The sequence below is a fragment of the Bos mutus genome, chromosome 1, assembly GCF_027580195.1.
Source record: "Bos mutus isolate GX-2022 chromosome 1, NWIPB_WYAK_1.1, whole genome shotgun sequence".
Lineage (NCBI taxonomy): Eukaryota > Metazoa > Chordata > Mammalia > Artiodactyla > Bovidae > Bos > Bos mutus.
In genome coordinates, this window is record NC_091617.1 from 56,449,049 (window position 1) to 56,475,988 (window position 26,940).

Here is a 26,940-nt window from a genome sequence, read left to right on the forward strand (position 1 = left end):
GGCAGGTCCGGTCATTCCCCATCGGATCGTTATTGTGCTTTTTGTTCCGGAATAGGAGGGTCTTGTCCAGAGGCCTATTCGCCTTTCTTTTCCTCTCATAGCTCCCTCGCCTATGGACCCTAAAAGCTGCCGCTGCTGCTGCTGTTGCCGAGCGAGACAGTTATTGTCTCAGCTCTAGGATGTGCGTTCTTCCACTAGAAGCTCTTCGAAGGGACCGAGGTAACCGCGCCCCCCGCGCCCGGGGCAAAGAAGTGCGCGTGCGTTTGACGGGAGGGCGCAGCAGACCAGATCCCTCTTGCGCATGTGTGACAAGAAGGCGTTCCTAGATGTTGGAGAGAAACCTGTCCTTACCGAGGAGGGGAGATATCTCTTTGGCCTCTGTAGGCTTAGGCCCGCTAGGGTTGTGGGTGTTGGCATTTTTCAACGCGTCTCCCATCAGTTTCCCAGGTCCTGTGCGCTGTCTTTATACTAGGTTGGTTTGGGCAAGTTAATTATCCGGCCTAGAGTTTAGTGGCCTTAATATATCCAAAGAAGGCCTTAGAGTCATTAATATTTAAGTTATCTTCTACTTTCAACAGTAATTCAGTATAAATTAACAGTAGTGTTTCGGATATTTTCATTTGGTCTTTATGGCAACGAAATCTTACCCAGCAAGCGCTTTTTCATCCTATGGAAAGACGCTACTGAGGAGAAAAATACAAATCTGAAATTATCTTCTAGAGCAAAGTTGCTCATAAGAATGAAAGTTAAAGCATTGTTTTTCTGCAGAATTCTGCAGTCCTAAAGTGTCCTTCTAAAGTGTCCAGGTTAGAGGACAGCACTTCTAACCTGGCTCTCGTCTTTACTGTCTAAGGAGTTCCCCCCTCCGATCAGAGATTTTAAAATTGACTCTTTGATTTCCTTTCCCCTGGTTTCTCTTGTACTCCTCAACTTTTGGTTTAGGTATAGCCATAGCTAGACATCTAAAAAAATTCCTTTTCTGTTCTTCACAAATAAGTGGTACTTGTGTTATGCTTAATCTGCCAGCATGGTTGCTGATTGAACTTATTATTCTCTTTAAGGGAATTAAAAAGCAGTGGAATGGAAAGCAGTTGTGGTCATCCCATGTTAAGCGCCTCGTCAGCAATGTATACATTCCTGCTGGGGGCCATATTCATTACTTTAAGCTCAAGTCGCATCCTACTGGTAAAATATTCAGCTAATGAAGGTAAGTTAAGATTTGGAATATGTATGGAGCACTTCCATCTAACTGCACATTTTCTTGTTTTTAGTTTCCTTGTATATAAAATGGGAATAATACTCTTAAAAGTTGGCCACCATCTGGTGGCGCAGATGGTAAAGAATCTGCCTGCAAGGTGGGAGACCCCAGTTCAGTCCCTAGGTGGCGAAGGGTCCCTGGAGAGGAGAATGGCAACCCACTCCAGTGTTCTTGCCTGGAGAATTCCATAGACAAAGGAACCCGGTGGGCTACAATCCAGGGCTATGGTCCATGAGGTCACAAAGAGTCTGACAGGACTGACTTTAAAAGCCCTCTGCTTCATGTAAATGATAAAACATGTTTAAATATGATTCTTTACTCTTGCATTCCTTACCAAGAAAAATTTTTGATGCTGAGTAAAATTTTTGTCAGTTAAGTACAGATCAAAACTTTTGCAGAACAGATCATAACATCTGACTGTTGCTTCAGTCAGCAAGTGTTTCTGAGCCTATAGCAATATATAACTTATTTTGAAATAGGAGATATATTTGGTCACCTGGCATTTGTAAGGTACTATTTTAATTACATTATCAGTGGAACAGTACAGGTTATTAGTTTTGGTAAATACGTACTCAAGAAATCTTTTATTATTCCTGATGTAAAAATTTATATTTTAACAGCTTAATTCACACTGAGCTAAATGTTAGTATTAAGGTTCAAAATGCATAATATGTAGACCTTATTCTTAAGAATTCACAGTTTATTAGTAGAGAAAATACATGTAAATGCATCAAGAAAATACAGTATAATTGCAGTTCTATACCAAAGATGCAGAGGTAGTTTAGAGTAGAAGGTGATATATTCTCTCTGAGAGAGCGTGACGTGGACTGCAAAGAGATCAGGGAACACTTCCCTGGTAAGGTGACAGTTGACCTACAAGAAGACAAGGTGGGCAAAGGTATTCAAAACAGAAGCAGCAGCCTGTAAAAATCGACAGATGTATCAAGAAGCCGGGTGGATTGTGAGAACATGTCATTCAGAATTACTGAGAAAAAATTTTAAGGACTTGGAGGAGGGGAGGAAGGAGTGCTTGGCTAGAGAGGGCAATGATCACATAGTTGATCACACAGGCCATGCTAAGGATCTGACACTTTATTCTCTAGGCTGTAGATTCTGGGGGACAGGGAGTACTTGGAGAACTGTAAACAGCTGGGTAAAATGAGAAAGACTGTTACAATAGCTGGCTGAAGACAAGACTAAAGGAAAAGAGAAGTAGCCAGTTGGGGAGTTATTACAAATTCGAGCCACAGATGATGAAAACTAATGAAGGATTTTAAAGTAGGAGTAGAGAAAAGAGGATAGATTCAAGAAATATTCTAAACATAGAAAACACAGGACTTGAAAATTCCCTGGTAGTCTGGTGGTTAGGACTCCACTTTCTCACTGGCAGAGGGCCCTGGTTCAATCCCTGGTTGAGGGAACTAAGATCCTATAAGCGGTGTGGTGTGACCAAAAAAAAAAGACAGGACTTGGAGAGTGTACTGAATGTGGAGACTGAAGGAGATGGAAGTATTGGATAGCTCACTCAGAGGTTTCTGGTTTAGATGCCCAGTAGACTAATGATGCTCCCAATTGAGATGGAGACCAAGGAGGAAGAGGAGATTGGACAGAGCTCATAGAGATTAAAATTTTAGCTCTTGTACCTCACATGAGGCCAGGAGCTGTGTCCTGCAGTGTCTAGCACTTCACACATGTCAAGGAACTGCCAGTGTAGTGAATAAATAGAAGATAGTTCTTCATGTGGATATATTTAGTGAGCATTAAATGTTCAAGAATACAGATTTGGAAACATTAATATTAAATTGACATTTAAAACTTGATGAGAAGAGGGCTCATTCAGGGTAAGCACACAGAATGAGAAAATAAGAGCCAAAGATAGAAATCTGAGGAATGCCAATGGTTAACAGGCATGTGAATACTCAGAAGGACCTTAAGAAGGAATTAGAAAGATGAGAGAACTAAATGCACATGACTTGTAGAAGGGAGTTTGAAGACCAGGGGGAGAATTGCAATATCAGGATGAGATAAGGATTAAAACCTGCCCTTTGGAATTACTAATTAGAAGGCTCAGGGACTAGATAGTTGGAGTACTGAGGTGGGATCAGAAACCAGACTGTTTGGGGACAAGCTCTGAGTGGAAAGTGGGTATAATGGAGGTTTTTTTTTGAGTTGGTAATCTTGAGCATATTTGTAGGAGAGGAGAAGAAGGCAATTAATAGAAAGACAAAAAAGATACACTGAAGCCAGAGGAAATACTTACTGTAACAAAGCTCCTGAAGAGAAGGGAAGGTTTTAATGGGGAGAATGGATGAATAGTGAGGCCATTGCTGTCCTCTCTGGGACTGAAGAGAAACCAGTAAGGATGAGTGTGGTGTAGACAAGATTGTGAGTGTGGGCAGAAGGTGAGTGGAATGATACCATGGCATGATTTGGAATCAGCCATGAGAGAAATGCAAGGAAAAAAACAAAACACAAGAATGAGTTGAAGAGCGGTGACAAGAGTTTGAAAGTTGTGGTCTGAGGCCCTCTATTTTTGTGTGTGCATGTATGCTCATGTATATCATGCCAGAGAATAATGCAAGTATTGTTGGAGGATAATAGAATGTGATTTCAGTCTAGCTTTGAGCTCAGAAAGGGAGGGAAAGATGTTCTTAGATAAGCTTTTAATGATGGACGAAGTTTAAGAGGCAGTTAAGTAAGTTCCTGTAGTACAGAACACTTAACTGCCAGGCATAGGAAGATGACTAACATGGTCCCTGTCTTATTAGAAGCTTACATTTTAAGGGTAAGACATACAACATAAAAAATAAACATAATACAGTGTTACAAGCACTGTTAAAAGATTTATAGGTAGTTACCCGAAAACTGGGTTCATCTCTTGATAGGTGTTGAACCAAAAGATACAACCAGGCCAAAGGTCAGGAGAAGAAAGGATTTATTACTTGTAGCAAGTAAGGAGAACACCTGAGAGCTTTCCCAAAGCAGTGTCTCCCCAAACAGCAAAATTGAGGAAGTTTTAAGTTAAGCTGCATTTTATGAAGGGGCTTGGGTTATTGACAGAATCCAAACTGTAGCTGACTGAAGTTGCGAGGGGCAGAAGAGATCAACATCGCCATCCCTTAGCTTCTGGTTGATCTGGTGGTTGAACACTGCAGTGTCATCTTTACCATTGAAACTGAACTGGGAGTCTTTATAACCGATATGGTCGAATATCTTATGAACTGATATCTTTACTGATATCTTTATAACTGATATGGTCAAATATCTTATGAACTGATATCTTGACTGATAACAGTTTATTCCTACATTCTTTTGTTTCCATAAGATTCTTAATTACTGAGACCTGTTCAGAGATAAGCATTGTGGCCAAGTTTAGGTCACAGATGACTTAAGCTAAAAATGGCATCTCATGTCAAGAGAGCCATGCCTGTTCTCTTTCTCCAGGGACCCCCAACTTCATCTGCTTACAGTAGTGCTACAGGATTGGAGAAGAATAAAGGATTGATTATGCATGGGTTGAGAAGGTCAGGGAAAACCACAGAAAAGAGGAAGAAAGGATGTTCTGGGGAGAAAGAATGTTGAGTTGGCTTTTTTCCTTTCTACTTGGCCAGTTTGGTTTTTTCATATGACAACCAAGGGAAACAAAGCAAATATTTTTTTTAAAATGCATGCCTCAAAATAGTACTGGATAAAATTTATGTTTGTCCTTGGTAAAAGTATCGAACAAGTTGTTTGTAAGCATTTGGAAAAAAGAAGTAACAGCTAAGTCAATATGTACTAACCAAATCTCATTTCCTAATTAGATTGACTTGTAAGTTGGGACATCTCTTCCTAATGTGTCAGTGGGTTTGGATGTGTCTGAGAGCATGTTTGTCCACTCCAGAGCCCTGGGCCAGTTGCCTCTTGCCTCAGGCTGCTTTCTTCTTGTTACCTCAACATCTGTTTGTCCCAAAGTGCCTAACAAATAATGTTTTCCGTGTGGACCGTGATATGAAACAGATAGGAAACCTCTGAGTTAGGGAATATCACAGAATGTATGTTGGTTTAAGCAAGGCACATAAGACACTTAAGAGGAACCATGAGCTGGGTAATAATTCAACTACGTAAGTTGATAGCTGGTTGATGAGTCAGGCCCTGATTGTTAAGTAATAGTCCATTTAGAAGGTGGTCTCTAACACCATACCACAAAGCTTTCTTTGCTGGTAGCCCTAGCCCCCTCAGCACATTTTTCAACAACTTGAATGAAAACATTAGAGATGTAGTTCTCAATTTCAAAGATAATAAAATACTGGGGTAGGACTAACTAACACATTAGGTGCATTGACTCAAACATCGGAAAGAACAAAGCCAACTGGATGAAATTTAATGTAACCAGTATTAAAATCTAACTATTAAGTTTAGAAACAACTCTAAATTATTAACCATTAGTATATGTAAGCATTATATGGGTTTCCCTGGTGGCTCAGTGGTAAAGAATCTGCCTGCCAATACAGGAGATGCAGGTTCAATCCCTGGAAGATTCCCCTGGAGAAGGAAATGGCAACCCACTCCAGTATTCTTGCCTGGGAAATCCCATGGATAGAGGAGTCTGGCAGGCTATAGTCCATGGAATCACAAAAGGATCAGATACAACTGGGCAGCTAAACAACAACAAACATTATATAGACCAAAATTTATAGTTAAAAAATATTTCTGTTTCATTTCAGAGAACAAATATGATTATCTTCCAACTACTGTGAATGTGTGCTCAGAACTGGTAAAGCTGGTTTTCTGTGCGCTTGTGTCATTCTGGGTTTTAAAGAAAGGTGAGTCTTGACATGGTACTATATAACTGGTTAAAAATCAGAGAATCAAAAAATGTTAGAACTGAAAGGAACATTTTATGTCAGTTAGCCTAGCCCATTAATTGTATATATGAAGATGCTAAGATACAAATAGAAGTATGATTACCCATGTTTGGCAGGTAAGGAACAGGCTCAAACAGAAAGTGTGAGGTGGTGCTGGGTAGGAGGGGGCAGAGCCCCAACTGTCCTAGCGTCCTGTCCACTGCTCTGCCTCTTGACTTGTTCCTGTGGGGTGTCCCATAGGGAGTTAGTTTGTATCCAAGTTCAGAATCATCTAAATCACTGCTGTCTAACTTGATATGTAGCATACTGGACAGCCATCCTCATTTCCTTTAGGGGAGGCGGCATACCACTTGGAAGTTAGAGAAACTATATTCTGGGGCAGATTATTTTACTTTTCTGAGTTCCAGTTTCATTAGCTATCAAATAAGGGTACTAATCCTTCCTCACATCTAAAGTAAGTAGCTTTTTGTGGCTATTAATTCTCCAGTTATTGAACCTTACCTCTCTACTACTTTGGTCTGCCTTCCCACATCAGGTAAACAGAGAACTTTAGACTGCCAAACGCTTGCCCTGAAAGATGTCTTTTCATTTTCTAAAGTTTCAGTCTGTGCGACGTTTCTAGTTGGTAGAATACATTTCTTATCTCATAAAATGTATGTGTCATTTACTAGGGCTTAAATTTAAATTGACTTCTATCTTTTTGTTTTATTTTACATTCTCTGTTACAGTACCTTCCTAAGTTTTTGGAATCTTAGAGATAGGATAATAACTCATACTAGGATGAGTAAAAGTCAATTTTATCTACTCCCGTCTATTTAAGTTTTAGTTAATATCTCCCTTTTGTGATTCCCTCCCCCTCCTCCCCTCACACAGCCCTGCAGGGTAAAAAAATTCCAGCACAAGTGATTGATTTTTCTTTCCACTTAAAAATTTGAACTTGTTGATCTCTTTTGGCTTTATGCTCAGAGTAGTAAGAGAAACTGTAAAGGTATCCTGAGTTGCATTCTTCAGTGATACATCTATCTCAGGTTAGCAGAAATTAAGAAAATCGTAATTCCTAAGGTGTTGCTGATACCAGTGATGGACACAGTGGTGGGATGAAGAAAGACAGTAATGAAATCCTGTGTTGTCCTTGATTTCTCAAGACTAATAGTCACTTATGAAAACAAATTTGTTAAGCCTCTTTTAAAGAATTGTTGTCAGGAGTTGATATAAGTTACTTTCTCTAAAAGTATGTGCATTCTTATCAAGGTTATATATTTATTGCTGTATTTCTTTCTCCAGAAGATCATCAAAATAGAAAGTTGAGATGTGGTTCCTGGAAGGAATTCTTTAATTTCATGAAGTGGTCCATTCCTGCCTTTCTTTATTTCCTGGATAATTTGATTGTCTTCTATGTCCTTTCCTATCTTCAGCCTGTAAGTAAATAAAGACAAAGAAAATAGCACTGAAAAGACAAGAGAAATGAATCCTAGAACTAACCTTTTTCTCTTTTTTAATTGTTTTCCTTACCTTTGTTAGTTTCTCATTGCCTCACTGGCCTTCCTAAGGTTTTACCAGAATCATCTGAGCACAGCCAATCTACTTGCCAGACTCTCCCACTGTGAAAGATAACTGTATTACACTGTGCTGACTGATCTGAAGGAGCTGCTTCCTGATCCCTGGATCTAGAGCCATCTCTGTGTAATCTTAACCTATCTGCCTAGTTTCTGAGCCATCCTGTGGTCATGCACCTCTAATGCTAATCTCAATACCCAGGACCTCCAGGCTGATTCTGTTGTTCAACTCAGAAAATTATATTCTCAGTGTACCGCTCTTATACTTGTTTTATGTGATTTATATGTATTCTATTGGTATGATTTTCTTTTTGTGTTAGTCCTGTCATTTAACCAACAAGTTGTTTAAGGGTAGAGATTCTATCCTCCCAATCTAAATGCTGTCCATGACTGATAATACTAGAAATGCTTCTTATCTCTCCTGGCATTCCCTGTGCCAATTTAGAGAGCCACTAGTAATCAGAATTAAACTTTGGTCTTTTGCTTTTGGAGCAGAAAGTGGCAACCCATTCCAGTATTCTTTGCCTGGAGAATTTCATAGATAGAGGAGCCTGACGGGCTACAGTCCATGGGGTCTCAAACAGTTAGACACGACTGAGTGATTAACACATACTTCTGCTTTTACTTATTATTCATTTGGAATCACATGTATTTTTTTCCTGTCTATAATTTTATTTTATAAAATGAAAGTTTCTGTTGCTGCATTTAACAAAATGTGTTTTAAAGAGCAAATTCATTCATTTTGATTATAAGTAGGATTTCTGTTGACACTAATCCTGTGTTTGAAGCCTCTTTAGGTATAGCCAAATCAGTTTGAGAGTGGGGTGAAAAGGAGGGTGCAAGAAGGCACTGAGGTAGAGAACAGGAGTTTGATTCTTTTGCACAGTTTAGAAGATTAGAACCAGGCAAAACCAAACTGCTTGATAAAAATAGAATAATGTTACCATACTAGCCCAAAGGCAAGGACCTGGGCCAGAACCCCAGAGCACCTGAGGTTCCTTTACCTGTGGTCCATTTTATTAGTAAGTTCATTGCATCTAAACTGTGTCCTCTTCTAAATTCTTTCACTTTTGTTTTTCAGATCTGAGAATTCCTGTACCCAACGACATAATTTTTCACATTCAACAAGTATATGTTTGTTGTGTTTTGTTGGTATCTAACAGACTAGCTCTGAATTTATACCGCTTTGCTAAATCCCCAGTACTGAAGCAAGATTGCAGCTTCCTGTTGTTACAACTTATTGCTTTGCTCTTCCTTCCTCATCGCTTACAACCACAGATACTACAAAATAAATCCCTTGGCATTCATATTCTGTGTATTGCTGTGCCCAAGCCTAGTGGGAAAGAATTAGAGATGCATGGCAGTTTGGGGGCAAAGAGCTCTGGTATTTTGTTTATTGTGTACTACTACCTGGACAGAGTAGATACAGGGCCCCAGGCCAGCGGGCTGTTTCATTGTGGACCTTTGCACTGCTCTTACTGTGACTGATCAGAGCCACCACTTTCCCCCTTACCAGCCACATACTTTTCTCATCTCCTCTTACTTGCCTCCTAACCAGGAGTTTGCAAGCATTCATCTACAGAGAAAACCTTAATGGTTCCCATAAAAGTGGAGTGGAAAAAGAGCAATGTTGTATTCTTGGAGTTTTTGCTGGTTTTTATTGGATTTACTCATTTCTCTGATTCAGCTGTATATTAGTCATGTTTACTGGTTGTATAGATTGTGGAAACTCTTTAGGGTTTAATCAATGTAAAGTGACAGGAAGAAGGCAGTAGGACTTGTTTTTAAAAATAATTAACATTGTCAGATCCAGTTATGAGGATACTGATAAATTTCATACTTTCTGGGCCAAAGTGTACATATATTCAGATTAATATTCTCATATGTGCAATTTTACTGAATTCAGAGAAACAAACCTTTATAAAAATCTGGCTAGCACCTTTCTAATTTTTTCCATTGTTCAGAACAATGGGAATAAATCCAAAGGACTGTCAAGTATGAGTTTGGTAATGAATCACTGATATTGAATCACTGTAGTTCAACCAAGTAAATTGATTTCATTCTAGAACATTAAAAATGCTTAAAAACCTATACCTCTGTCTTCCTAATGTATAAATGAGCCTAACAGTACTTGCCTTTTCTCTCTACCCACAGAATCAGCGTTAAAAGACTATATAAATCTCTTTGAGAGCTTGAAAAAGTATGCTTTATAGTCATGGTAACTATTATTTCTGGACTTAAACCTTTAGAGTTTATAAGTATTTCCAGATCTGCTCTTACAGATTATTACTCAGGCATTTGCTGAACTTCAGCACATTTTCAAAGCCTGTACAATGATTTGATCATATCTGCATAAATTCAACCAGCAATAAAAATAGAATTTAATCCTCTAGTGAAGTAGTTGCCCTAATAACCCCTCTGGGTTTTGACCAAAAAGCTTTTTTTGTCAGGTGAACTTGCACCAAGCTGGGAGATTTCTGAGGTCAGTGCTTTGTTTGGATTGTAACTCTATCTTCTCTTTCTTTCTAGGCCATGGCTGTTATCTTCTCAAATTTTAGCATTATAACAACAGCTCTCCTATTCAGGATAGTACTGAAGTAAGTAACTTGTTGTGAAAGCATATATCATACTTTAAAGTGGCACCGCCTTGTTTCAGATGATATACCCTCTGAATCCCAAGGCCGGGATTTTATTGCTAATTGGCTTTGTGTATTGGGCAGGTTGTCTAACCCATCTGGAAAGCAGTTGCAATTCACTGTTTGAAATGTTTTTCCTTAGCATCTCAAAAAAAGAGACAAATGACTGGATTTTAATTACTTTAATTTTTAGTGCCGGATTTTCAACAAAGAATTCATTAGCTTTTTCTTTTTTTTTTAACAGAATCTCTGTACATTAATAGGGAACCAAGAAGTTCCTAAAATTAATGTATTTGTTATTTGGAGTTTGGAGATGATAAAAAGTGACAAATTGTCTTTATTAAAGTCCTTGAGATAAGTATATTATTTAAGCTGTAACTGGCAGAGGATTTGCATCACATTTAAATAGTCTCTGCTGCAAAGAAAAGGCCAGAATGTCCTAAAGTGATACAGGATCTGGGTACTTAACTCCGGTTTAATTTGTTGTTTAATGATGGTGGTGATGATGGAAAATAAAATAACTTTTTGTTATATTTGTTGTGATTGTTTTAATTTTACATTTACTTTCTGTTTTTAATTTCTTTCTCAGTGTACTGTGACAGAGTGTTTTCATAATTGATGTGCACAGAAGGGTGAAAGGCTTGGTACATAGGCACTCAGCAGTTATTTGTGGAATCCCTTGATGCATTCAGTTTAGAAATTATATGATATTCTTGAAAGATTTTCTTTTACCTTGAGGAAGCATTCAGTTTAGTGGTTGATGTAAGATATGGGGAAAAAAATGAACATAGCATTTCAACCAATTTAAATGTTAGAGTAACTGAAATTTGCTTTTTGATTACTTTCTTCATTTATGAATTGTGAGAATAATTCAGTCGAACTAATAAGTAAAGAATGCTAATCCAAAAACATTTTATGGTCTTTAAAATCAGCGTGAATATCACTTAGTAGGATAAAAGTTGGCTTCTAAGGAGATATATGTAAGCAATTATATTTTTATATTGAGTCCTGTGATAAAATTGAGATTCATTTCCATAAAGGAAAAACTATTGGCACTGACACACAAAAAGGTTCACTATTAGGGGAGCAATGGTTTCAAAAACATGCATTTTTTTGTTTTGTTTTGTTTGAGGTTTTTTTTTTTACCTTTAAGTTAAAAAAACGTTTTCTTCCTATGAAATGATAGTTTATGCGTATGCATGGTGTTACTATGTAATGCATAAGTATTATGCAAAAATTACATTAATTTAAAACTGATTTTCCCAAAGAGAAGGTTAAAAGTATGTTATTGCCTGGCTTGAGATTGGCCAGTAGCTCTAGCTGTGTCCAGAGTTGGTTGGTTGTTTTTTTTAGTGACTCCAGAGCATGAGCAGGGCCATAGGCTGAGGTGAGGGCCACTTGGAAAAGCCCTGCCCAGGGTGCCCTGACTGCCATGTGGGCAGCTATGCAGGGAGGCTCTCCATCAGGCAGTGACCAGAAAACCCTAGGGCCTCCACAGGGCCTCTCCGCCCTATTTTAACTTAATCCCGTAAGGACCACTAATGGTAGGTGCAGTTAGACTGGGCCTGCCTGGAGCCCGGAGCCACTAAGCATTTTGCAGCCTTTGGGCAGCTCCCCTTGGCTGCAGAGGAGGGAGTCTAGGTGAATAGGCTGGGGGCAGAGGGGCAAACAACATTATGAACTATTGTTCAAACTTTTTTTTCATGTATTTTACCTTTTAATATTCAAAGCAGTAATATTGATTCTTAGGCATTTGTTAACTTTGTTGTTAGTATCTCTGTTTTTTTTTAAGCTTTATATTTTGTTTTGGGGTATAGCCGATTAACAGTGTTATAATAGTTTCAGGTGAACAGCGAAGGGACTCAGCCATACATAACATGTGTATCCATTCTTCCCCAAACATCTCTCCTATCCAGGCTATACAGTAGGTCCTTGTTGGTTATCCATTTTAAATATGGCAGTGTGTACATGTCCATCCCAAACTCCCTAGTATCCGTTCACTCCATCCTTTCCCTCTGCAACTGCAAGTTCATCCTCTAAGTTTGTGAATATCTCTTTGTTTTGAATACTTAGAAGTTACTTGGTAAAGAAACAATAAATCCATTTTTATTATTTCCAGGAGCTTTAATTTAGTTCCCAGAGTGAATCTTAGTTTGAGTAATTCACAAATCAGCCCTGAAGTTACTTGAAATAGTAGAGCTAAAATATGATAATAAACCTAATAATGTATTTTATGGAAATACCTTTTAAGTATTACCTGTTAATACATTTTAAAATCAATTTTGTTCTGTTTTGATCTTTTTATTGGTGGTAATGTATATTGCTTGATTTCCCCTATGTAACTTGATTTTTGTGACTCTTTGATGGTCTTTTGCAATAAAATTTTGACCTAAAAATAGTTTGAGTTTTATCCCAAGTTCTTAATTTGTTTGCCATAAATAACTCATTTAGAATATTGAAGATCTTGTCTTATACTTGACTCTGGCAAAGCCATCAAATACCTTTCCCATACAGGTAAAGAGTATAAAGCTATACAGGTAGAAAAAAAATAAGTCCGATGACTAATGCAGGAATATACTTGTAAGAATTTGAAAGTGAGAAAAAGAAAACTACCACTATCCAAATGTCTTATTCTAAATCCCATATGAATGCATAGATTCTCTCTTTAATGATTCAAGTGGAAATATGATGAGCATGCCTCAGAGCCCCATTGGTTTGCCCTTAAGGCTTGGCAGAGTTGTATACTCTTGTTTGCTAGGCTTTAGGGAATAATATTTCAACCTGAACATCGAGATTTGGGAACAGAACCAGGAACAGCACTTTCTTTTACCTAAAGAATGTGTATGAGTTTTTCTGATTTCTTCAATGAGCAGGGAAAAAAATTATTAAAAAACATATTTTGAAACTTTCATAGGTATCTTGGAAGCGTGGTAAACTTTACTTTCAGAAGTAGCAGGAAACACAAAAGTGCCACTCAGTAATATAAGCATTTCCCCAAAACCATTCATTCCCATGATAAATATTTTTTAATAAGTTCTCATGATAAATATGTCCCTGGTCATCCTCTGTGCTAATTAGAAAGGTATGATGTATGGTTTTTTGAAAAAAGTTATTTTTCCACTTAAATATTTTCTTGCTCTGCCTTGGTTTACCACCAAATACGGTGTATATATGTATTTTGTGTATATGTGTGTACGTATATATACACACTTTAGAAAATTTAACTTAAGATATGTGAGTTTTCATTCATCATTCCTTTGATGAAGAGCTAAGGCCTTTCCTTTATGTGTATCTGGGATTTGCTGATGGGAGTTCTTTGGCTTCTTTCTTGCTTGAACCTACCTTCATTATACATCATCCATGGTTTCCAGTTCCAATTTCTTTAAAGTGGAACAAGCCTTAAAAATATTTTTATAGTAGATTCTTTATTATTCATTCCCCAATCTTAAAACTCACCTGCACCTAATTCAAAGGCAGTTTTTTTTTAAATCTTGTGATTTGCCTAAAGCTTTCAAGTTAGTTTTCATAAAAATAGCAATCCTTTTCTTTCACACATAATTTATGGTTTCTATAATCATTAAAATATATGATTAGAATAATGAGCTAACCTGGCAAAAACAAGTTTTGGAACTGACACTTGTTTTGAGCAAAAAGTTCACTTGGGAGGAGAGGCCCTCAGGTTCAGCAAGCAGCCTTCCAGTCAGGAGCGGTCAGCTCCACACATCAATCTGAATGTCTCACAGAGCAGTGGAGAGGTCGGTTGAGTGTCTACTGTTGTTGTTCTGTTTCGAAGTTGTGTCTGACTCTGCAACCCCATGGACTGCATCACGCCAGTCTTCCCTGTCCTTCACTGTCTCCCAAGTTTGCTCAAACTCATGTCCATTGAGTTGATGATGCCATCCAACCATCTTATCCTCTGTTGTCCCCTTCTCCTCCTGCCCTCAATCTTTCCCAGCATCAGGGTCTTTTCCAGTGAGTCGGCTTTTTGCTCAGGTGAGGTGGCCACAAGTATTGGAGCTTCAGCTTCTGCATGAGTCCATCCCCTAAACTGAGGAGGACTCTTCTGGGCATAATCAGTCATCATTTCTAAGAGTGCAGATTCTCAGCTCACTTTACAGAATAACTTAACTGTTATATTTTCTTTGCTGAAAATCTATTTTCAGCCTAGTCCTTAGTAATTATTAACCCCCAGAACATTCCTGAATGAGTTATTATTTATAGCAGTTACCATTTAGCTTGTATAAGGCTTTACTTTCTTAGGTTCTTTTTTCTCAGTGTCAATATTAGTGAAAATCTATAGCTTCTAAAGGACCTGTAGAGTATTATCATTGCCTCTTTTACCTTGATGTGTAGTAATTGCTTATATGATGATTCTTATAAATTAAGCACTTCATCTGTGTCTTCAATTTCCATCACATTAGCTTTCTACCACTGAAGGTGTGCCACTTACACCTTCAGAAATGTAAGTGACTAGTTAACAGTTTCTGACCTCATGAAGTAGGACTATGCTAGTCCAGTCACGAAGTGCTAGATCTGGTTATTTGAAAGTGTCTGCACAAGAAGACATATGATATGATCAGATAGTGCTGCTTTTGAGACTGTGTAGTTAGCAGTTTCACAGCATGAAACTCTATGGAAGCATTGGTAAGATCAAACACGTATTCTCATATAATCATACTGGGTACTCAGAATTGTATTGATACATAAGAATTGCATTGGTCCAGGAGGAGGACTTAAGAAAACCATAACTCAGACTGCTTCCTTGCTCTCATGAATACATGACCTTAGGGAGGTCAGTTAACCTCTGAGAACCATTTCCTGCCCTAGAACAAACTGCCTGACCCATGGTAGATGCTCAACAAATGCTGCAGAATTCTTCTAGTTCTCACCTGTTGCTTTACACATCTGCCTTTGTTTATGTTGCTCTATTCTTGGTATCCCTCTTCTTCATCTGACTGACTGATCTTCAAACTTGAAGGTGTTGTCACCTCCAGAAGCGTCCTTGGCAGTTCCCACCTGACTGCCATCCTCCTCTTTCCTTAGTCAACGTACATTCTTTTAGCCTTTGCATAGACTCTTGCCTCTGCCTGGATATATCACCAACTCTCTTTTCACATGACAAACTTCAGTTTATTTTTCATCTTTCAGCTTAAGTGTCATCTCCTCTTCAAAGTGATACCTGATTCTATTTACAGACTCAAGTGTTCCTTCCTCAGTGTAACCTAGTTGTTCTGTGTATCACATGTCACACGTTATATTGTCATCATTTAGGTATGACTCTCCCTATTAAAGTATAAATTCTTAGAGAATGGAGACCAAGTCTTTTTTGTCTTTGCAGAATGCCTGGCACATAGTTGATACTCATTAAGTGTCCGTTAAACTGAATTTAGAAAATGGAATAATAATCATTACATCCTCTTTTTCTCAAAATGTGTTTTTGGACAAAGTAAATAAGTACTTTGTCAACTGAAACACTAAAAATATATATATATATATTTTAACTTGTCTTATCTAACAGTAGTTTGGGGGGTAATGCCTTATGATGAGGCTATGGATCAGGGAGCTAGCTTCCTCCTTAAATCATTTCTGGATCATGAATACTTTTGAAAATTTGACAGAGCTTTGAAGGGTCTCCTGGAGAGGGTGGGGAAGGCCAGAAATTCACCTGTGTATTATAGAACCTTTGGCACACACTGTAAGAATTCACAGAAAAGTTCATCACATTTTCTTCCAATTCATGGAAACTTGATTAAGAATTCCTGCTTTAATGTACTTTATTCCCAGATAAAAAGTGATTGTACCAAACAACTAAGATCAGCTCTCAAGGTAGAGAGGAGACTTGGTTAAACATAAAAGTTCGAAGGAAATTTACAATGTGAAGATCCCCTGAAGGAGGAAATGGCAATTCACTCCAGTAATCTTGCCTGGAAGATTCCATGGACAGAGGAGCCTAGGGGAGGTTGCAAAAGAGTCAGACATGACTGAGTGACTAAACAACAGCTAGGAGAAATGACTGGATGGCCTTAAGGGACAATTACTCTAAAAAGTGAATAAAAATAACAAGTTCAAGAAGCAGACTCACCCAACAGGTTTCCTTTGAACTTGAATTGTAGAGAATGCTAGCAAAAATGATGTGGTTCAGGCAACCAAGTACTCAAGTAATTAAGTGTTCAATAGAAACAGTTGATGTGGGAGGGGAGAAAATGAGTAATTAAAAATCTCCTTTCTCATCTTTGAACAGGAGGCATCTAAACGGGATACAGTGGGCTTCCCTCCTGATTCTGTTTTTGTCTATTGTGGCCCTCACTTCTGGGACGGAGACCTCACAGCATAGCCTGGCAGGACATGGATTTCATCATGACGCCCTCTTCAGCCCATCCAATTCCTGTCTTCTCTTCAGAAGTGAGTGTCCCAGGAAAGACAATTGCACAGCAAAGGAGTGGACATTTTCTGAAGCTCAGTGGAACACAACGGCCAGAGTTTTCAGTCACATCCGTCTTGGCTTGGGCCATGTTCTTATTATAGTCCAGTGTTTTATTTCTTCAATGGCCAATATCTATAATGAAAAGATACTGAAGGAAGGGAACCAACTCACCGAAAGCATTTTCGTACAGAACAGCAAACTCTATTTCTTTGGTGTTCTTTTTAATGGACTGACCCTGGGCCTTCAGAGTGGTAACCGTGATCAGATTAAGAATTGTGGGATTTTTTATGGCCACAATGCATTTTCAGTAGCCCTTATTTTTGTAACTGCATTCCAGGGCCTCTCGGTGGCCTTTATTCTGAAGTTCCTGGATAACATGTTCCATGTCTTGATGGCACAGGTCACCACTGTCGTCATCACAACGGTGTCTGTCTTGGTCTTTGACTTCAGGCCCTCCCTGGAGTTTTTCTTAGAAGCCCCATCAGTTCTTCTCTCAATACTTATTTACAATGCCAGCAATCCTCAAGGTGTGGAAAACGTACCTAGGAAAGAAAGGATTCGAGATCTAAGTGGCACTCTTTGGGAGCGCTCCAGTGGGGTAAGTTTGTGAGGATGCTGCTGCTTCCCAAATTCAAAGCGTGGTTATACGAGAAAAGAAATAGATCAGGGCTGTTTTATCACAGGATATATCTGATCTCTGTGAGTTTAAAAAATCATTCAACATTTGCTGGACTCCTTGTGTGTAAGGGCTCATGATAGTACTGTCAGGGGTTGAAAAAAATTATAAATCAGAGTGTCAAGGGCCTTATCCATTAGCTGTATCATAGAATATTATAGAGTCATAGAGCCAGAGATGCTTCATAGGTTATCTTGTCTAGTCTCCATAGCTTTACAATGAAGAAACAGACTCTAAGAGGCTTACTGGGTGACAGATATTAAGTGAAAGAGCTTGTAACAAACCCATTAGGTCTGACTCCTTATCCATTCATTACTCCTCTCACTCCACCATAGTTGAGGAAAAAAACTTCTTTGATAAGAAAAGTTGATCTTCAACATTAGTAAGTCTTGTTAAATGTATCACTAAATTGAAAGCCTAGCTCTTTCCGTTTCTTGGTAGTTACTCATAAACCAGAGGGTTGCTGAAGGACATGCCTTGTTTATCTCACTAAGAAGCTGGTCCCCAAAAGAATCTCTGCAGGTTGACCAAAACTGTTTTCTAGAAAAGTACACATGCAGTTATTCTGAATATTCTTCTAAGTGCTTATAATCGTTTTAGGAAGGTCTGCAATGGCACCCCACTCCAGTACTCTTGCCTGGAAAATCCCATGGATGGAGGAGCCTGGTGGGCTGCAGTCCATGGGGTCTCAAAGAGTCGGACACGACTGAGCGACTTCACTTTCACTTTTCACTTTCATGCATTGGAGAAAGAAATGGCAACCCACTCCAGTGTTCTTGCCTAGAGAATCCCAGGGACGGGGAGCCTGATGGGCTGCCATCTATGGGGTCGCACAGAGTCTGACACGACTGAAGTGACTTAGCAGCAGCAGTGATCTTTTGGAGGCTCAAGTTAGGAGTTAGATGTATGTTTAAATAAAACATAAAATAGAGTCCTCTATCTAGGTTTAAATTTACAGTTCTCATGAACACAAAAGATAGTTCACACAATGAACATACTTCGTGTAATAGTTCATACATACAATGAACATTTTACTCTGAGAAAGTTAGCTTATTGTTTATTAGAGTTCATGGTAGAACTTCCCTCATTAATGCCTCTGAAGTGATGATACGACAGATTCTTAAGATGGAAAAACTATAAGCCTGCTCTGATCTCAGTCAGAGTATAGATTTATAAATTCTGTATTCTTTTCCAAAAGTCTAATAACACCGTTTGCCCTACTTTTTTAGGTAAAAGAAAATGAATTTAGGTAACACCTAGTTTATACCTATTTTTGCAACCTTTAGTCATTTCCCTTCAGGACCAGCAGAGGGCGCGCTTTACTTTGCTCTTGTTAACTTTGAAATTCAAATACTTAGAAGTGCATTCCAATTTTTATGATCTCATTATATGTCTAAAATTCCAAGAATAAGTATTTCATTTCATTTAGCCAGATTATAGTTTAATTAAATAAGATCCATGATTTGTTAGTAAGGGTTCGCATTAGTAATCATTAAAAATGGAGCATTTCTAGTTTTGTCCTAATTAATTACTGATTTCATGTTTCCTTTTAGGATGGAGAAGAACTGGAAAGACTTACCAAACCCAAGAGTGATATTGAATCAGATGAAGATACTTTCTAAGTGGTACCCAAATAGTTGGCAGCTATCACAAACATTTTCACTATGTGTGATAATTATCTTTTCACTTTGATAAACCAAGAACATTTCTAAAGCATAAAACTCTTTGCATATATCTAACCATTCCCAAAATAATTCCAACCAAAGCTTAGAGGACCTAAAGGCTAAAAAGTTCTAAGGAACTGACATAAGAGTAATAGTATGGAGACTGCATTAATGACATGGTACTTAGTACATTGTGGGCTTACCAGGTGACACAGTGATAAAGAATCCATTACAGGAGATGCAGGTTCGATCCCAGGGCTGAGAAGATCCCCAGGAGTAGGAAATGGCAACCTGCTCCAGTACTCTTGCCTAGACAATTCTTTGTACGGAGGAGCCAGGTAGGCTATAGTTCACGGGGTCTCAAAGAGTTAGACGGGACTGAGCACACACCCAAACACTTAGTAAGTCAAGATACATTTGCAAATTATTTTCCTCCTCCTCCATTCCAAAATAAACTTGTGATAATCATGTTAGCTTTACCCTGTAAGTATACAAATAGAGATCAGTTTGCTAGATTTTCATAATTGTGTGGTTCTGCTCTGCATGCCATAGTCTTCCCTTTTTTATCATTATAAATATCACTTAGGTTGTCCTTTGAATTTTGAGGTCATGGAGATAGTCATTTTGTAATTAAAAAGCAATGTGACTCTTTCTAAAAAATTTGCTTGAAGGCCACAACATTGATTTGAGAATAATGTAGTCTGCTAAATATTTTGCCAAAGAAAATTTTCAACAAAAATCTCAGAATTTTAATTTTTAGGAATTTTCAGGGAATTTTAGTTTTAGTGATTATCCTTTGATGTTTTTCTATACAAAAAAGCTTCAATTTAGGTGAAAGTTGGTTTCCAGTCCTCAGTTATCACTTGTATTTTACATCAGTTAAGCCAGCTGTGATGGGTTTTTTCTCCACAGTTTGAGCATGTCACTTTTGGATTATTCTATTTCAGAGAACTAATAAGCTACTTTTATTGGTTATTAAATAGAAGTTATGATTATTATATGTATTTATAGCATATTCTGTTCCTAAAGGTTAAGCCACTGGCTTCAGATCCTGCCAGACTGTTGGTAAGACTAGTGCCGAAGACTTCCTTTTAAAAGAGTCACTTTGCAAACAAATGACTTTTACTGAACTATGAATGGTGTTACTCTAAAAAGAGGAAGGCTAGTCATAAATAAAGCACTTTATAGTAACTTATTTCACACTTAAACTGCATGGTATTTTTAGAGGTATTTTTGCATGCATCCAATTGAGTCTATGAGTTAGAAGAGTCAGGTGATAGGTAATTTAAAAATGAGGAAACAAATGATTTGCCCAAGACTGTACAGCTGGATGGCGATAGGACAAGAGCTGACTTTAGCTAATAGGCTTGTGTGTTTACAGAGTGCTATACTGTAAATATGAGCTTTAAGGTATCATTTTCATACAGTTTGTATGTCTTTTTTCCCCCTAATTTTCATGTAGATAAATATAAGATGATGCTATTAATCCATCTGTGATAGCCAGAATAATATGAATGGCAAGAGTTGGTGGAAATTTATAAATAAAATAATTATTAAACCCTTACCTTGTGTTGCCACTTTGTCATATGAGGTGGAATACAGAGTATTTTTAATTTCAAAACTTTTAAAACTTTCTCTTCCAGGAGATCTTGATTTCTGAGAATAACAAAATTCTTACTTTAGTCATAGGTTTTCCATCAGAGTACTGTGAGCAGGAAGATTACCTTATTATGGCAGTTCACTTTAAAGTTGGCAAAGAAAATCAGTTCTAAGAAGACCTCACTTTGAAGAAATATAGCATACAAAACATACTTATGAGACAGATAAAATTCCAACAATATTATTTGTGAAGGTATTGCCTACAGAATATATTAAACAGCAGATTCCACTAATTCATAGAGATTGGTTTTCTCATTCACAGTTACTTTTTTTCACCCTCCTTTTCAGGAAAGCATTGCTTGCCTAAAGTAAGGTTTACTTGTGCTAACTTACAAATTAGAAGGAAGGAGCTGGAACTAAATAAAATGTTAAGTTCTGATGTGGATGCACTGGAGTATAGTTGACTCTCAACACGGTTAACCTTCATGGGTCCACTGACATGCAGATTTATGGTACTATATGATCACTGGTTGAATCCTCAGATACATAACTGAAGAAATGAAGGGCAGTCTGTGGGACTTGAGCATCCTCAGCGTTTGGTATCCTCAGTGGGCCCTGGAACAAATCCCCTGCAGATGCCAAGGAACACCTGTACTTTGTGGGTGCTACTGTTTTAATAATAAGAGAATAATTCTCTTCATACCTTCGTAAGGTACGAAGTTTATAGATACCACATCCTATCATCTTGGATGTTCCTGTATCAAGTGCATAATCTGAGAAGAACGAAGGTCATGTGGAAAAAGTAGACTTCTTTTCTGTTCGAAAGAACAAGTTAATGGCGTAATGCTTATTCTCTCCTTATAAGAAGACTCTTCTAACAAATGGTACTTTCCAACAATGGAGAAGGCCCTCCTGAAGAGTGATAGAGAGGAGTAGTAAACTCTCCATCACTGAAGTGTTAAGGAGAGATTCTATCAACCGGATGATTCAGAAGTGATTCTGTCATTGGTATTGTATAGAAGGTGGACTAAGTAATTTCCAAGGTCCCTTCCTATTTTTAGATACTCTGCTAAGCAGTTATGACCTACAACTAATGCGCTGAATCTGCTCTCTCCATAGTTTTTGAGTAGTCTTTGGTTGGACCACAAGTATGTTCTGCAGTGAGCTGATTCCAGCTTTGTCACTGGTCCTAGGATCAAACTTCTATCCAGGAGTGCACCTAATCCCTAGGGGAAGCAGAGTGTGGCCATTGGTTGTAGAGGGAAAGATGGCTTAGACCCAGAATCCCAAATCCTTGGCCAGCCATGTCCTGCCAGAGGTTTTCAAGGTCCATATGCAGAGGAGACTAAGGAAAGAGTTTCTTGTTTATAACTAAGGCTTTCTGTGCCTGAATCCTCATGGGGAAGCAACAGCTTGGAGCTGAGTTAGACCATGTGTGGCTGCAGGGAATCCTGCTCTTGTACAGGCCCAGCCTTGACCCAAAACACACCAGGTCCTCCTTGGCAACCTCTCCTTTACTTAAGTCCTGATTTTTCTTGCAAACTCTTACCATTCTAGTATGGAGCAGAGGTGGAAAAAGTCAAACCCAAAGGAAAGAGAGTTGTTTTCCTTCTCTAAAGCCTAGAGCAAACTTTCTGAAATTGAGTAATATATTTGTTGCTGTTGTTTAGTCACTAATCCGTGTCTGACTCTTTGTGACCCATGAACTGTAGCCCACCAGGCTCCTCCTCTCCATGGAATTTTCCAGGCAAGAATACTGGAGTGGGTTGCCATTTCCTTCTCCAGTAGCTCTATCTGTCCCAGAGATTGAACCTTAGTCTCCTGCATTGGCAGGTGGATTCTTTACCACTGAGTCACCAGGGAAGCCCCTGATACTAAATATCCCTCCTTTAAAGGAAAAAAAAAAATCACAGATCTCGAGTTAGCTGTTTTCTACTTTACTATAAATGCCTACAAACATAAAGTAGCTTCTTGCCTATAGCTTTTATATGAAAACAGAACACTTAAAGAATAAAGCTATAAATTAACCAGTACATTTTCAATTAAAATAGTTTAGTGAGAAGGTGCTATTTTGCTCAGATGGACTCAATGATAAGCTCCTAACAGATCTGTGGAATTTCTGTCCTCACTTGCTGTTTTACTAGCTTCACGCTCCATCCTGTCTCTGCCAAGATAACTGAAACCTGCTGACAATGCTGGTAATGCATTTAATCCTGCTGTGATTTATCAATCCATGTCCCCAGCAATCCCATACGGATGTGGTGTGGGTCGAGCTGCCAACTCCCATTGCCCGCAATGCCCTGGAAAGATTTTTAAAAAGTCAGCTTTATGTGTTCCCTGAAGCTTTGAAAGAGCGCACCAATAAAATCGCCTAGGCATGGCACTTTTTTGACAAGTACTTTTTCCCCCACAATGTTCTTTGTTTCATCTCATCCTCTTCTTGATTCACTCGATCATTTATATTTTAACCATCTAGGTTTTCAAATTTATTTGCAAAGGGATTTATGAATCATTCTCATAATTCTTTCCATTTCCTTTTTTACTCTATTTCTCATTTTTGACTTTGTGTTTGAATAGTGTCTCTTTTTAAAAAATAGATCAATGAGCAGTTTCTAAGTAATTTTTACTTTATTAAAGTTTATTATGCCCTGCTTTTCTAAAGTTTAATTTGCTGTTTTTCCATCTTATCTACTTCAAATGCATTTATTTTCTTTCTTGCATGTTAATGAACATGTTTATAACTAGTATAAAAATTCCCTGGAGTAAGTAGACTCTAGCCCAAACACTTTAAAATATAAAATTGTCATTATTTTTCTAATTCCGTTTTGAGTCAAGAGCAGTGTCATTGAGGATATCATTCATACTTTTGTTAATTTCTAGTTTTTATACACTTGGTTGGAAGGTGAGATCTATAATCTTTCCATTGTTATTTGCATATTATTGAATTTTTTTATTGTTTGACTCATCCTTTGTGTAAAAACCTTTTTGAGAAAGTTGATACTGGTTTTATATTTTACGCCAATTTGAAAGTTTCTTGTCATATTTTAGATTTATTCAACTTACACTTCTAGTCTGTTTCATTGCTAGTATTTTACATTTAAAAAAGCAAACTTCGAACTTTACATTTATAAAAATGTTTCAACCTCAAAATATGTTCATTGACTCCTTTCATTGAAAAATGTGGAACTTAGGTTATTGCATTTCCTTCCAACTCCCAATTTTTCTTAATAAGCTCTGAGAATTTTATCCAGGTCCACTATAGTGTACTTCATCTATTCTAGGACTCCTATGTTTTCATATTACAATCTGAAGTTGGGGTGTGTTAAGCAATGGCATGTTAATATAGCTGCTGCCTCCTGGCAGTAAGGATGAAGTTGTCTTTGTTTGCACAAGCTGGCATTTGGCATGGGCATACAACTTCTTGATATTTCAGTCACCAAACCACTTAAAGACCATTTGAGGAGAGAATAAGTGTCCTGGTTGTTGTCTGAACGCCTTTTGTGATACCTCCTGGTAAGATCAAGAACACGTCAGCATCAAATTTTACAGAATGAGTGTCAATATCTTGGAAGAAGATCTTGGAGACAGCAAAGAAACTCTCTTAAAATACGTTAGCATCATCACATCTCTCAATGGTACAGGGAACTATCTGCCTGGAAAACCTCAGACATCGACAACTCTGAGCGTCAAGAAGTGATTCAAGAGATTCAGGCTGGAAGATGTTTTAGAAATAGTTTAATTTATTTAACTTGTAGTTTCCTTTTTTATGCAATCAGAAAATGCTACATGAGAAATACAAAGCCTTTAAGACTCTTTAAACAAGATAAAAAAGGACAATTTTAAATGACTGGAAAGTGATATATTTAACAGTTTTTCTTAGCATGACACAAAATGGTGGTCCCCCTTAGATTTGAGTTGTCCTGGAATGATGAAATTCGGAAGTTCTTTTTAAAATGTTTTATTATGTACCTTTCCTTTCAAGAATTAATAGTTTGCCTTCTAGTTTATAGTTCCAAGTATCATAGCTAATTAAACTTTATTTGTTCATGACATAACTTGCTCATTCATGGCTTTTAAATGCCAATTCATCCCAAAAGCTGGAAGCTGTCTTAAAATAGATTTTTCTCTTCTGAGACTGTCTTTGATACACTTCCTGAGGTTTTTTATTTCTTTATTTTTTAGTGTCTAATAACTACTTACTAACTGGAATTTTTTTCTAGTCATATTACTACGCAAAGAGATTTTGCATTTTTATTACTTTCTATAACTAGTATAAATGATGGCTTATCTGAAAAATCATTCTTGGCACCTTTTTTTTCATTAGAAATCTCTTTTTTTTATCATTTAGTGTTGCTGAGAAGTTGTTTTCCTGCTATATTATATATGTATGTATTTCTGTATGTATATAGTCTTCCCAGCTGGCTTAGTGGTAAAAAAAAAATCTGCCTGTCAATTCAGGAGACGTGGGTTCAATCCCTGGATTGGGAAGATATATATGATAAATGCAAAGTCTTTAAGATTCTGGAGAAGTCTTAAAGAAGATCCCTTGGAGAAGGAAATGGCAACCCACTCCAGTATTCTTGCCTGGAAAATCCCATGGATAGAGAACCTAGTGGGCTACAGTCTATGAGTTGCAAAGAGTTGGACATGACTGAGCATACAGGGATGGTCATAATATTTGTTTCCAAACTTAACATTTGAGTGTCATTGCCCTGCTAAAGATTTCCCATGTTCATGTATTTGAAAGGACTCACCAGACTCCAGAGAGCACACTTACATAAGACTTTTGTGTAAGGCAAAGATACAGGTGCAGCAAAAAGAGTGCAGAAAGGAGAGTGTAGACATTGAGATTCAAGAGAGAACCCATGCCTAAACTCCCAGGGTCCTTATTGTACCAAGACTGCAGTGTCTCCAGCTGGAACTACCATGATTTATGGGAGGGATCCTGACTTTGGGAGAGCTCAAAGTAGAATTTCCCAGGATTTTTATGCCTCTCTAGCCATGCAATCAGGTTTGCATAATCTATTAGGCCAGTTGGAAACCCATCATTAAAGAAATTAACCCTGGGGATCCCCAGGGTAGATTCAAACTTAACATCATAAATCTCACTGCCCTTAACTTGGCCAAGAGTAAAAAAAAACAGACACCATAATGTCCCCAGAGATAAAGAGAGCTTTTCTAGTCTAACTGTAAACTAACTCCATCTTCCATATCTATACCCTTATCTCCAAACCTCCTTTTTCCAATTAGGAAGTTAGGGGAAGGGAAAGGCAGGATATAGCATGTCACTTATCTTCGGCCTCTCAGCCACAGCAGATTCTTGCCTGGGCCATAGACCACAAGTTATTTCTTGCGTTTCCTAGTGTTCAGTTTCCCTCAGGTGGGGATGGTAAGTAGGCACTGCTGCTGCTGCTGCTGCTAAGTCTCTTCAGTCGTGTCCGACTCTGTGCGACCCCATAGACAGCAGCCCACCAGGCTCCTCCGTCCCTGGGATTCTCCAGGCAAGAACACTGGAGTGGGTTGCCATTTCCTTCTCCAATGCATGAAAGTGAAAAGTAAAAGTGAGGTCACTCAGTCATGTCCGACTCTTCGCGACCCCATGGACTGCAGCCCACCAGGCTCCTCCATCCATGGGATTTTCCAGGCAAGAGTGCTGGAGTGGGTTGCCATTGCCTTCTCCGGTAAGTAGGCACACATCACTCCAATTTCATGCTTTGAGATCAAAGCTATTCCCTAGTTCCAATCTTGAAGAAGTTTTCTTCTAATATAAATTCATACTTATTTTTCATTTTGGTTTATTTCAGGGAGGGGGTAGTGTTTATGAATGAATTAATATTAGCACCACCATCTTTCCATGGACATCCAGACAACTTCTTAAATCTGGGAGAGGTAAGAAGTTCCCAGGAGTGTAAGTGCCTGCACTGTGAGTATCCAAAAGCCACTGCCCATGGTGACAATGAAGTCAATATGAGGTACTTGTTCAAATCATGTGGAACCTGACAGGAAGAGCAATGGAATAATTCTAGCTGCCAAAAGGTTGAAGAACTGAAGAACTGTCATCACTTTTCTCTCCCTGGTCCTTTCCTCACACCTCTCCCCCCATCATTGATTCTATATTTCTATATACTGTCTTGACAGTGTACATAGATATTCTCTACTAATTTGTACTGAGAGATGTCCTTCAGTTCTGTATTCCTGGTTTCTAGCAGAATACATAGAAAGTACCATAAATATAATAAATGTTAGATTCATCATGTAACTTGAGCGTAACCTGAAAATA

At 38.1% G+C, this 26,940-nt stretch overlaps 1 protein-coding gene across 6 annotated transcripts; it reads left to right on the plus strand.

The window, feature by feature from the left end:
* Positions 1-20: 20 nt before the first annotated feature.
* SLC35A5 (solute carrier family 35 member A5) lies at positions 21-20,623 on the plus strand. Of its 6 annotated transcripts, none has more exons than XM_005903364.3 (7): positions 21-219; positions 1,062-1,207; positions 5,965-6,063; positions 7,390-7,523; positions 10,191-10,258; positions 16,539-17,319; positions 18,951-20,623. In XM_005903364.3, exons 2-7 carry the CDS (start codon positions 1,081-1,083, stop codon positions 19,017-19,019), a joined length of 1,278 nt encoding a protein of 425 aa, XP_005903426.2. In that variant the 5' UTR covers positions 21-219; positions 1,062-1,080; the 3' UTR covers positions 19,020-20,623. The 6 variants fall into 6 exon arrangements, with proteins under 6 accessions (XP_005903426.2, XP_070225229.1, XP_070225240.1 ...); XM_070369128.1 differs by lacking the exon at positions 21-219 and adding an exon at positions 292-472; XM_070369139.1 differs by lacking the exon at positions 21-219 and adding an exon at positions 292-472 and having other exon boundaries at positions 7,393-7,523.
* Positions 20,624-26,940: the final 6,317 nt, after the last annotated feature.

What these genes read in the sequence shown, in the direction of transcription:
- SLC35A5 (XM_070369128.1), top strand. Translation starts at nt 327, where the DNA reads ATGTTGGAGAGAAACCTGTCCTTACCGAGGAGGGGAGATATCTCTTTG. An exon ending in GTGCGCTGTCTTTATACTAG is followed by an intron (nt 473 to 1,061) that starts GTTGGTTTGGGC and finishes ATTCTCTTTAAG; the next exon opens with GGAATTAAAAAGCAGTGGAA. An exon ending in TTTGGGAGCGCTCCAGTGGG is followed by an intron (nt 17,320 to 18,950) that starts GTAAGTTTGTGA and finishes GTTTCCTTTTAG; the next exon opens with GATGGAGAAGAACTGGAAAG.